General features: G+C 48.3%; 2 protein-coding genes across 2 annotated transcripts in view; both read left to right on the top strand.

Moving 5' to 3' along the window:
* Nucleotides 1–6,893, top strand: part of PNPLA2 (patatin like phospholipase domain containing 2) — a 30,502-nt gene extending 23,609 nt beyond the window's left edge. The window contains exons 8-9 of the mRNA XM_042785225.1: nucleotides 657–779; nucleotides 1,528–6,893. Coding sequence (XP_042641159.1) covers nucleotides 657–779; nucleotides 1,528–1,792 — 388 coding nt within the window. The 3' untranslated portion in view covers nucleotides 1,793–6,893. The remainder of the gene's footprint in view (nucleotides 1–656; nucleotides 780–1,527) is intronic.
* Nucleotides 6,894–7,670: 777 nt separating this feature from the next.
* The window catches only part of CRACR2B (calcium release activated channel regulator 2B), a 48,015-nt gene continuing 43,448 nt past the window's right edge, over nucleotides 7,671–12,237 (top strand). The window contains exon 1 of the mRNA XM_033003496.2: nucleotides 7,671–7,760. The gene's annotated coding sequence lies outside the window, so the exon portion shown is untranslated. The remainder of the gene's footprint in view (nucleotides 7,761–12,237) is intronic.

The raw sequence follows: 12,237 nt of genomic DNA on the forward strand, positions 1-12,237 counted from the left end.
AATGGACGAAGTAGGATCCTCTCTATCTCTGCAGTGCCAGAGTTCCTGGGGAAAGAGTTCCTGCCACTTACCAGACACGTGAAAAAAAAAAAAAATCCTAAAACTTTTCCTACCTTCATGTGTCATTTAGCTACAGCCAGTACTTCCACCTTGAAGGAAGATGGCTGTGTTCTGGAACTTGCCCTAGAAAATGGTGATAAATTTTGGACCCTGGAGAGAGACTTCTGAACTGGGAGTGTGGGGATGAGAGTAGGAACCACACAAGAGGTGGTTCCCCTCTGGAGTGAGGGGTGGAGTAGTCCCAGACATTTCCAGCTCTACACTTACACGGCTGGGAAGACAGGTCTAGTCAGACTTGTTCTTGGTATGAAGGACCCTATGAAAAGTTTACAGAAGGAAATAGCTTGTGATAGGCTTAGGGGAAAAACACTTTCCAAACCTGAAAGTGGATGAAAAATACGGGAAGAAAATAAGTTGTCCCTGGGCTGTTCTCAACCTTCACAGCTTCTCCTCCATAATTCTATAAACGATAGTGTAAATGGCTCTTAACGCGTTATAAAAATAATGAGTAACCAGTGATAGGAGGCAAAACTGGCATTCTTTTCATCCCATCCTTTGCGTGGCCCAACTAATGGTTGTCTCCTGTCTTTTCCCAGGTTGCTGGAATGGCTCCCAGATATCCCTGAGGATATCAGATGGATGAGAGAACAGATGACTGAAATCTGCAACTATCTTGTGAAGAAAGCCAAGAAGAAACTGGGCAGCCACCTTTCAGCCAGGTATGTCTGCTTTCCTCCGCAGCACTGGTCTGGAGGAGCCCTTCACTTCCCCTTTCACCTTTGGCTTCTACAGACTCTATTCCATTGGAGCAAGAGCAAGTCAGGCACAAATCGACCAGAAGGATTTACTGTCCAACGTAAAATGCAAATCTTGTCCATGGTCTCTTGGCTTCGTTAACGGTTGGATAGACTCAGTACATGGTCTCCTTCATTCTTCCCATTACAGGGAAGACCCTGTAATGAAGCTGCTATGGCAGAAGGGGTACATCTAATTAAAACAATATGCTATTCCATATTGTAAACAATAGCTTGTTCCATGCTCTGTGTAGAAGATAAAGGTGCTTGTGTGGCATTTGCTGGCCCAGGGTCCCCTAAAAGGTCTTTTCAAGAGGTGCGCACGTTCAAATGACCTTTTCTGCCTCAAGATCTAGATCCCTGCACTAGGTCGTGGCTTGAGGCTGAGGCAAGGCTCTGTTGCTTGGGTGAGAATAGGAAGCTGTATTAAAGTAGTAGGCAGAGGGTCCCAGTTGTGATTTGGATCCTAGTACAAGGGTGTGATTCTTACCCAGAACAGCTCATGGTCTGAATAATCAAGAGATGTGAGGGGGAGGATGGGCACACACAGACTTACGACTAGGATCGTGTAGTCAGTGGTAGAACAAAGTAGCTCTGTGGTTTTGGAGCTCTGGTCTGGTGACCTGCTCAAGTCTTCCCATGTACTGATTCTTTGCATGTGTTTGCCTTTCAGGCTTTACTATCACCTCGAGCTTGGAGGGCCTCAGAGCTTGCCACTTTCTTCCACACCAGCTTGTGGTGAAGCCCTGCCTATGTGGATGAGAAGCAACCGTTCCCTGTCTGATGTCATGATGAAGTGGGAAGAGTACCAGCGCCAGCTGATGCTGGGCTTACTGTGCATCAACGTGGACATGCAGGCCTCTCTCTTCCCTCGGGAAGGGTTTCAGATAAAGCTTCCACCTCTAGACTGTGCGAAAGAGTGCCTGCCACTCTTCTGAGCCTGCTGCTGTGAAGGGATGAGGGTGGGTGGGAAGGGGAGTGGATGTAGGGTGGGACCAGTCTCATCCCTCAGCAGCAGGCTGCCCTGTGCTCCTGAATATGCTGCAAAGGAGGTTCCCCCCGGGATGGAGACTGGTGGAATTGACAGTAGCCATTTCTTGCCCACTGGGCCAGGCAAGGGATCTCTGTGTTCAAAGACACACATGGGCTGATACCTTGCTCTAGACCTGTGTTGATGCCTGGCCCTTGCCCGTGGCCAGGCTGATGCTGACCCAGCTGGGCTCTCCCAAATAATGCACTTTGAATTGCTGTTGCTTTTTACCACCAAACAATCAGGATTGTAGATGACGCTCTCGAGCTCATACAGCTTTTAGCTTCCTTTGTTTTTTAGAGCATGAGTCTTGCTTTTTCTTAAATCATCTGACATCCCCTAGCTGTTTGTGCTGAAGGATGAAGTAGCCTCTTGCCAAACCAGTTTTTCTCATGGCTTCCAAATCTCTTGACTTTCTTTTTTTCTGAAGCCATGTCTTTTCCTCTGTCCCTTAGCTGCATCCCCACTGGAAACCAGAGCTGGTTCTGCTGCAGGCTGCACTGGGACTGCAGAAATGTAGAGAACTTATGTATTTACCCTGATTCAGGTTGTCATGGTCTCTCCCTTTTTGATTTTTGTCCTCATGAAACTGCTGCAGCTTGAACTCTAGGTGTTAAGTCAGTCACTGAGTTTATTTTAAAGCAGTAATTCAGGCAGATTTTTTTTTTTCCAGGGAAACACATTGAATTTGAGGCTCCATTCCTGTCACTGTGAATGGAATTAGTGTGGGGTTGCCCTGGAAAAGCTCAGTCTGTCTCGGGATCAGCTTAGCAGCTGAAGCAATGTGAAAGGCTTGTAGGAAGGTGAGATTGTGCAGGGCATGTTATTTTTGAGCGTCTTGTGGTGGAGTGTCCCAGCAAGTGCTGGGGAAGCGGCTGCCTATGGCAGGGGTCAGGCTTTGCTCCTTAAGGGACCGTATAACTGAAGGAAATACCAAGTAGGTGATACAGAAGGGATCTCCTGCCAAACTGGGGCTTGAAGAGTTTGGACATTGAGGGTTTGGAGTGAGAAGGATTTAGGCTCGTAGCTATACCAGCCTCACAGCTTGCCTGTCTCAGCGTTGTGGCTCGCAGGTACAGCTCGGCAGCTGGCAACAGCAGGAGCATGAGAAGTGGAAGTGAAGTGAGGAGCGTTGGTGCACGTGCAGCCCGCTTGGAAGGGGCTACTTTTGCCTTGTTCCTTAGAACACCAGAGCTGCCGGGTCTGTAGCAGGGCAGGATTCTGCCTTGTAAAGTGCTGCCTTCTAGGTGGTAGTCTGGTTGTGACTTGCTGTGCAGAAGCACGGACTCCCTGTTCTTCAGAGGGTGAGCCATGTCTTCCGGTGGGGTTTGCACATACTTAAGCTAAAGTCCTTGCACTATGACACAAAAACAGCTCCTGGTATCTCTTTCTGCAGCGTGTCTAGCTGCATGAGGCGTCTTCTACCTCTCCTAGCACAAACAGTATGCAACTGGCCAAAGCAAACATACACTGTCTTTGCTGGGGAGCAGGACAGGGTGTCTGAAGCTGATTATGTAACCTATATGTGGGTTTATAATAGGCTCTCTTTTGCACCTTTGATTTAGAAAGGGAAAATAACCCCAGAAGCTCTACTAATAGCTGGAGAAAGTAGTGAATCTGCTCGATCGCATCTGCATGGTCGGTGTGGGTGAGGTGGTGGGTGCTGTTTCCCACCAGCACAACTGTGCACTGGGCATGGGTTTGGGTGTTTGTGGTGGAGACTGTGATAAGCATCAGGACTTTTCTGCAGTGGCCATTGCAAACTGGGAGGCAGTAGACCGGGCAACCGACTGTCTGGGAGATGCCAGTGCAAATATGAACTCGTGACTCCAAGTATCACCCCACTGCCCTTCCTGGATGTAACCTACCTATGTAACACAAAGGCCTGCATAGCTTATGAAGCAGGCCTGCACTTATGCAGTCAGATTTAGTCTTAAGCTTCACATAGTTAAGGCAATTAGGGAACAAGGAAGTCACTACAGGAAGAGGAAAAAAAAAAACAAAAACAAAAAAACAAACAAAAACGGAGGATTCTGAAACCAGAACAGGAATATTGGATTATAAAACAAGTCAATCTTGTGATTGTCTAAAGCCTGCAGAAAAAGCTTACTGCTAGATGGATATAACTCTAAACAAAGTGAACCAGCCACAAGCTAGTGTCAATTAGTGGGAGCAGGAATTGAGAAAAGGTGTTTATTTTGTGGTTTGGTGTGGGATTTCTTCCACTGCTTTGGGCTACCTCCTTTGGGGGAATGGCACATGTGCAGCTGCTTAGTTTGCCAGATCCATGTCTCTTGTCCCTAACGCACACAAAGCAATTGGCAAGAACATAAAGATATGTAGTGGCAAGAGATGAAGGCATTTCATCCAAAAGCAAAACATCTGTGAGGGGCAGAGCTGAATAAGGATAGTCTTGTGCTTAGAAGCTGCTGGCCCTTTTGACTCTGCCTTGTTTGTGTTGATATATGGGTGGAGAAAATGATGCAACTATTTTTTTATCCCTTCTTCCTGGACTGGTAAAACTACTGAGTGATTATGTAAACCACTAAACTATGAAGCAAAATCCTCTTGGCAACAGAGTACGCTAAGAAATTGCAGCTTGGCACCCTTATCCCCTGGATCCTCCTCAGTTCTCCTTTTGCATCAGAACTGAGTGGGCTGGTGCCACTGTCTCCCAGTGCTCTGATCTAGAAGGCTTGCTGGTTCTAGTCCATGCATTTCAAGAGACTAACCACTGTACCTGGTAAAAGGCCTGAGTTTCATTTTGTAGTTCACCTCATCTGTCCTTTAGGTTATTATATTAACCTCCCAAAGAGAAGTTTTTGTATGCTTCAAACTGTAACCACAAACCAGAGCCTGGCTTTAAATATAAAGGTCTAACTCTTCAGGGAGGAAATTCCTGTTTTCCCTATGCTAATTTGCAGGGTGTGAACGGATCCTGGGAAAGCACCACTCTATATTAACTCTTCATTTGCCTGTGTTTATGCCCCAAGTGATGCAGTGGCTGTTGTGTGATAGCTTGTTGGCTTTACAGATTTAAGCTCTCATAAAGGAACTGCAGATCTGTCAAAAATACCTCAAACTACCCCCCTCTTCCTTGAAGAGAAGCTTCATGCATTTGCTTGAAATTCTTGCTGCTCATTTATCACAGATTGCAAAGAATTAAGAAAGTAGGGAAGATCTTGCCTTCTGATGCAGAGAAGGGGCTGTGGCTGCTTTTGAAGAATAGCTTTTTGTTACTCAGTGTCTGCCTTATCTAGATCAGACCTCGCTCTTTAAAATCCCTGGAAACCTCGCGATAGGCTCTGAATTGGACATGGAGGGGTTTATTGTGATGGTGCTAACTGGAATTCTTCAAATCTTTGTTCTGTGTGTACCTCGTGGCATGCACTATCTTCTGCGTAGCAGTTGCTGATTAACTTATATTTGCCAAGTTCATAGGAACAAGGTAATCATGTATAGCAGTCAGTCCCTTCTTTGGCAAATCGTGTGGCTGGGCAGCCCAGCGGGTAGTTGCCAGGGCCTGCCTCCTCTCCAGTGCATGGTGGCTGAGAGGTCAGGCTCCTGGACCTCTGTTCATCATTAAGTCCATGTCCAATTGTCCTTACAGCATTCACTTGAGCTCTGCAGGAGTCCCAGCCCTTGCCATTTCCACTCTTCCACATTAAAGGTTCAGGAATCCACTTTTTTTTTTTTTTTTCCTCCTTCCTGTGATACTACTTGCTGCTTTTAATGCTAATGGTTGAACTTCTGTCTCTAACCAGCCCCAAACCTGTACAACACTGTAGAGTTTTTATGTTGTGTACAACAGTCTGTATCTATGGCATGCTCTGTAAGCCACAATTTGTGTGTGGTATGTTGGGTTGGTTTGCTGCCTGCCCTACTGCTAATACTGATTTCAAGCTGATTTTCAAGGGGTAGAAAACACTTCTGACCACTACCTATAGGACCTAGGAATTGTTTTCTCGTAACTTCTTGGAGGGCTGTGTACCTGCAACAGTCAGACCAGAGAATAAAAGAATCTGCCGTCTGCCAGCACTGGGGTGTCCCTAGTACTAGATGGCATATTCCCCAGTGGTTTTGTCCATTTAAAAAAATTAATCTAGTAATTCACGCCTTCCTCTGAGAGAAGAGGGAGAGATACCTAAAGCTCTGTGTGTGTGTGTGTTTCCCTGAGGGGTCCATTTCAGCTAAACAGGTGCTAGGTGTGGTGGGTGGCAGGGCTGAGCGTTGCCAGAGGGCCTCGCCAACAGATTTCTCAAGCTTTATTTCCATCTTCCCCTCAAATCAAGGAGAGAAGGGACCTGGCTGCCCTGTCAGCCAGCTCATTTGTGCCAAACACACCCGGAGCCTTTACAGGGGCCCCTGGCCTGCCTGCCCTCCGGGTCCCTGCGGTGTCTGCCTTTCTGAATGCAGCCGTAGGCGCTCCCCTCGGCACGGGCAGGACGTTGCTCTGTGCTCTGACTCCATCCATCTCGCTGCACGTGGATCCACATCAGCCCTCCTGCACGGGGAGGGGAAACCTCAGTTCCAAACAGAAGATTTGGAAATGTCGCTTTGAAATAAATACCTCTTTCTTTGGGGGTTTTCTCTTGCTCTTAAAAACAGCATCCAGCACAGCTCTTTGAGCTTAAAGGTGTCCTGGGGCTCCGCTGCTGTCACTGAGTTTGAGAAGATGCTTAAGCACACAACACACGTGGAGATCCTGTGGAAATTATTGGTGTCAGAGCAGCAACCAGACCAGCGATAGCATACACAAGTCATGTATTTGCACGGCAATGTCGCTAAGTAGTGTTCACAGTCACTTTGAAAGTTCAGTATTAATTTGTTGATGCATTTTTTTTTTCCTGTTTTTTTTTTTTTTTTTCTAATGTTTTGCTGAAGAAAATGTAACTATTTATTTTGGCAGAAATATACCTTCTAATAAAAACTTTCTCAATATATTTACCTGGCTGTGGTAGATTGCTTGCCTTGCCATTTAAAGGTTTATTAAATATTTTTTGAACGCATTGTATGCTGTGGGTTTGTTCTGCTGGGCCCTATCCTGCTCAATGTCCTTTCAGGGTAAACATGCATCAGCATGGGATGAATGGGGCATTGACCTAGAGGTAAAGAATGGTGCGTTTTGGCCCGCTTCCTCGTTCCAGGTGATACTAGCCTGTGTTTTGTGGGAGCTTCGGAGCAGATCCTGCTTTCCAAGAGGCATTAAGTTTTGTGGGAATTGCAGGTGCTTGGCCCCTGCGAAGGGGTTGGTAAATTGCTCACAAATTTGAAACTTCTCCAATTCAGAGGTATCCTTGGGGGAAATCCAACCCTGTCTCTTACACCTCTGTTTACCAGTTGGCGAAAGATGCTCGTGGCTGTTCGGGGGAGCCGGCGTCGCTCCTGGGGTGCTGCCGGCCGGGATCCCGGGGCCCTCACACCGGGCAGGCTGGCGTTTGTCACTGCAGCTGCCCGGTAGGCGCTGCGGGGCTTGGCTCTTTTTTTTTTTTTTTTCCCCCTGTTTCCAGTCTTTTGACAGCGGTAGCCTGTAGGAAGGTACGTTGTTAGGGGGTATCCCAGGACAGGGACGAGCGCTGTGATTAACATGGCACGGGGCTGAGGGAGCGAGCAGCTTTCTCCCTTCTCGTAACAGCGAGAGGCAGCCCGCCCAGCGCGGTGCCGTGAGCCGCTGAAGTTGAGCTCTTCCTCCAGGAGCCACCCCGGGAGGCGGGAGGGGGGGCGGCCGGCGGGGCCCCGGCCCGGCCGCTTTCCCCGCTCGCCCGTTTCCGGGCCGGGGCCGCCTCCGGCGCTGGCAGGGCTCCGCTCCGCTCCGCTCCCCGGGGCAGGGCGGCCGCAGGTGCCGGCTCCGCGCCGCTGCCCCTCCGCCGGGTCAGGTAAGCGGTGCGAGGGGCGGGCTGGTGGCGCGCGGGTCCCCTCAGCGGGGCGGCTGCCCACCGCCATTTTGTGAGGCCGGCGGGCAGGACCCCCCTCAGGGGCCCGGGCCCGCGGCGGGGCGCCGGGCGTTTCGGAGCGAAGGGCCGCGGCGGTGCCTTCGGCTCGGCGGCCTCCCCGGTCCCTCTCTGTGGGGAGAGGAGAGCTGCGGGGGGTCCTCGCCGGCCCAGAGCGACGTACCTGCTTCCCCCCCCGGGTGCCGGTGGTCCCTGGCTAGCGAAGGGTGGGCATGGAGGATCCCCGCTCCTGTGCAAAGCCGCCTTCTCCAGCTCCCGAGGCGTGGGCTGGGGAGCTGCTGTCCCCTCCCGCCTTCTCCCCTCCTCTGTGGCTCTGAACTCTGCAGGCTCCTTTGGGATGAGGTACAGGGGCATTGGTCTTGTGTGCCGGGCCTGGATGGAGATCTTTTATTTTCTCATTTATTTTTTTTTTCAGCATCCTCTGCTCAGGGAATGTTCTTTCTTGCCGTGATCCAGGTGCAGATGACAGCTGCACAGTAAAGATGCCGCAGCTCCCTATGGCAGCTGCGTTACTGCTGCTTCCCCTTCTCTTTGGAAGGAAAAAATACCAGAGCTTTCCCTCTCCTAAGACTTCAGCGTCTTTCTCTGTAACATCCTGTGTGCATGGGGATGCACTTTGGTGAACTTGTGCGTTGAACCTTTGGTCCTTCCTGTAGGACTTCCTGAAAACAGCCAAGGGGAAAAGAGGCCAGCGATCGCCAGCCTCGGACACAGGGAGATGGACGTGCTCAGGAGGATCCTGAGGAGGCAGAATAATCCAAACACAGTTTGCTTGGTTAGATGTGACCCATTGAGTCCTTGCTTATTCTGATGGAGACGATGGCTGGTTTGCATCATGGGCTCTCAGAGAGCTGGTAACTTCTAAGCTTGCCTTACTCAGGTTCAGGGGCAATGCATCTTATTTTTTGTGTTCTAGAGCTGTATTTATTTCTGAGGATCATATAAGCAGGTATATAGAGGTGAATATATATATCTATACTTCCTGAGGGCTACAGAAATTGCTTTTCTAGATTAAACAGATAAACAGTCTAGTCTGTCCTTTCACTGGCCAATTCAGGTGGTCCAGAGGAGGTTCTGAGAAACTGCAGTGGGCTGGAATGGAAGAATCCTCTCTTTGCCAGAGCATCCTGCTGCAGAGACTGATGTGAGGCCTGAGGCATAAAATTTTAGGGTCCCTCGTAAGACGGTATAAAATCTCTCCAAAGCTACCTTGCTGGGTGAACAATGTTATTCTCATTTTCCAGAGCATCACTCTTCTCTTGGTCCATCTGCTGAGGCAAGCTAAGTTGGGTAGTATAAACTGTCTGAGCGGAAAGTCTGCTTGGCTTTTTTTGTCACCATCAAATAGGAAAATTTCTCCCCGCACCCCAGTTTGATGCATCTAATGAATCATGCTCCTCCCCCCCCCCCCCCCCCCATCTACTGCTCTGAAGATTGTATTGCAGAGGAGGACTGCATGCAGGACTGTCTTCAGCAGCACACGGTGCTGGGGTTCTGCTGTCACCCGTGACAAGCAGCCTCGGAGAATAAACTAGTAGGATGAGGACAATCGGCGCTAACATAAATGATGTGGGCACAGCTCCGTGCACCGTGTTCTTCATGGTCAGCGAGCTTTGCAGATATTGATCCTTACGTGCAATAAACTAGGTTTGGTTTCCATAATATAGCCCACGTATTACTTGCTGTCTAAATCTTTTTGATTTGATAAGGCTGCTGTGGGGGACCAAATCCTCCCACCTTTCCTTGCCTGCTTGCAGGAGCTCATCTTGGATTTAAAGACAGTGACGAGAAACCAGCTGTAGCAAATGTATCATCAGATCAGCATCTTCCCCCAGACACCTTTGCCTGCTGTCCAGATAAAGGCTGAGATGGAAACATTTTGTTTACTTTGAACATCTGAATCTTGAATGATCCAATTTGTTGTCACATCAAAAGAGCAGAATTGCAACAATTAGTAAGGCTTTCTGTCCTTTGTCACTGTGTATCCTTTGAGGTGTGGATAGCCCAGCACCTTGAAAGGGAGATTATGTTGATGTTCTGATTGGCCCTCTTAATATTTTTCTAGCAGCCTTCTCTTTTCCCCCTCCTGCATCCTAAAGCTTTAATTTCTTGGCTGATGCTGAGAAGCATTTCCTTATGCATGGACCTAACTCCACATTTTGCTAAGCAAACCTGACCTCTGCAGCTGTGCAAGAACCACTGGGGTGGATCCACTAAGTATTCCCTGCATGCTTCTGCTGTGGCAAGGAGCACAATGCACTCTTCTTGGGCCATATGTTCACAAGGTTTGCCAGCCCTAAGCTTTTAAAAACCATCAGCTAGACATTAAAAAAAGAAAAGTACCATGGAATGGCATAAGTGTTTGGGTTTGGTTTTGGTTTGGTTTGGTTTGTTTTTTTAATTATGTTCTTAATTTGCTTTCTCATGCTGATTTCTGATTGTCTTGGAGATTTCTGCATGTCTGTATAAGATGCCAGGAATGATTGAATTGAAGTATTTCACTTGGCTGCAGGACCTCAGTGGAGTAACAGATACTGTGAGCTTTGGGAGAAAAATGCCAAACATCAGGTTAATAGCTGTTGTGGGTTTTGTGTAGGTTGTGGTACTGTGAGCTTTCAAATGAAGTCTGGAGCCATGGTGGGCTTTCCTGTGCTTCGTTTGTGTTGGGGTAGCATGACTGAGAAGCCCTGTTTTTCTTTTAACTGTGTGTCACAGAGCACTAAAGCAGGGACTAATACTGTCTTGCGTGCTTAGAGACTGTGACTTTAATTGTAGATTTGTTTTGGAGGACATGGGCTATGGTACGGTGCTCTGAAGGGTACACTGCTCTCATCTGGTTGGCATAACTGGAGGAAAATCTGTTCAAGTAATAAGATTGAGAGCAAAGAGGCTTGTAAAATCCCTGCTTTCTGTCTAGTGAAGTGTGTGATTGCAAATAATTTAGCAGAGATGTCATCTGGAGGAGGAGCTCTTGCCCCTGCTTCTGTAGTTTTAATCTCTGTGCTGGTACAAGACTTTGTATCACTTTTCTACACCAGTTAACAGCCCCATCTATGTGGAAGGGACTGCCTGCCTCAGAAGGATTGTTTGAGGATTACATACACCTGAAGGCCCTGCAGGAAAAGTTTGTGTTGTTCTGAGGATGGCAGGAAACCTCTAAAAATGTGACTGGGAGCTGTGAACCTCCTGACATCTGATGTGGTGGCTCAACACCGGGTGTGAGGCTGGCCCGAGCTTGTGATGCTGGTTAGATCCTGGCAGATGCAGAGATGTTGCTGTTCACAGCAGATGATGTATCATGGGCTGAGGCAACCTGCATTTCTGAAGAGGAGGTGAGAGTATGAATAAGGGGAGAGCTCTTAATACATTTTCTACAGCATTTTGAAAGAATTGGCCTTGTGTTGGATGAAGGCGTTGCAGTGAAGGCTTGAAAAATGTCGAGCCCAGTTGTAGCTGTGCAATCAGTGTAACAGTATCTAGCTGTTTATTGCTTCTTATCTCAAGCTCTTGGAAAGAATAACAAGCAGAGTGTCTGCAGACCTTTGGAGGAGTAGGACTGGTAGCTATGTGGAGTTAAAAATAAAATTGTGGAACGTAATTTAGGCTATGGAAAGCAAAACTTTTGGGAAAAATCCATCTACACCTGGGCATAGTTAGGTGAGCCCAGCCTCTGGAAAAGGAGGGTTGGAAGCAGACTGCAAACTAGCTGTGAGCCCTTGGCTGGGTGTAGCGGGAGCTTGGGAGAGGTGCAGGTGTGGGAAGGCAGATATAACGCGTAATACAGGAAAACTTGGTGGCCCTCCCTGTTATAGTAGCTGAATACCTCTTTGTCACATTCAGCAAAACATCTCTGAATAAGAGTACTGCTTTTATCTGCCTCAGTTTACCCTCTGTAAAATGAAGAGGAGAGAACGGAGCTCATCTCCAGCTGGGAATTTAAGCTGCAGGTGAGCAGGTTGAGAGCATGATGGATGTTGAAGTATTCTCTCTGGACAAATGGTCTGACTCCCTATAAAATAAATTAACCGGCTTATCTATTGGCAAGGACTGGCGTGGCTGTACCGTGTCTAGGGAAGGTGAGCTATATGCCTGTGCTAGCAGCTGAGGTGAAGGTGACATGAGGTGTGTAAATATTGCTGAGCCTTATTTTCCCCATAACTCTTGCCTGTGGACTAAATGCCGGGTTGTTTGCGGGGTGGGACAGGCAGGCAGGTCAGCAGAACCATCCCTCTCTGGTGTGAACCTCTGCCCAGCTCCCCTCCTTGCAGGTGCAGAGCTGCTGAGCTTTGCCCAAGAAGGAAGACGAGCGTCATCATAGCTTAGATAAGATAAAGCGTGACCAAATCTTTGTTACCCTTAGCAGGTGTGGCTAGATGCCATCTGGGATTTGAGCAGCTCTGAG

This window comes from Tyto alba, unplaced genomic scaffold (genome assembly GCF_018691265.1).
Source record: "Tyto alba isolate M040663 unplaced genomic scaffold, T.alba_DEE_v4.0 Super-Scaffold_8, whole genome shotgun sequence".
NCBI classification, from domain to species: Eukaryota; Metazoa; Chordata; class Aves; order Strigiformes; family Tytonidae; genus Tyto; species Tyto alba.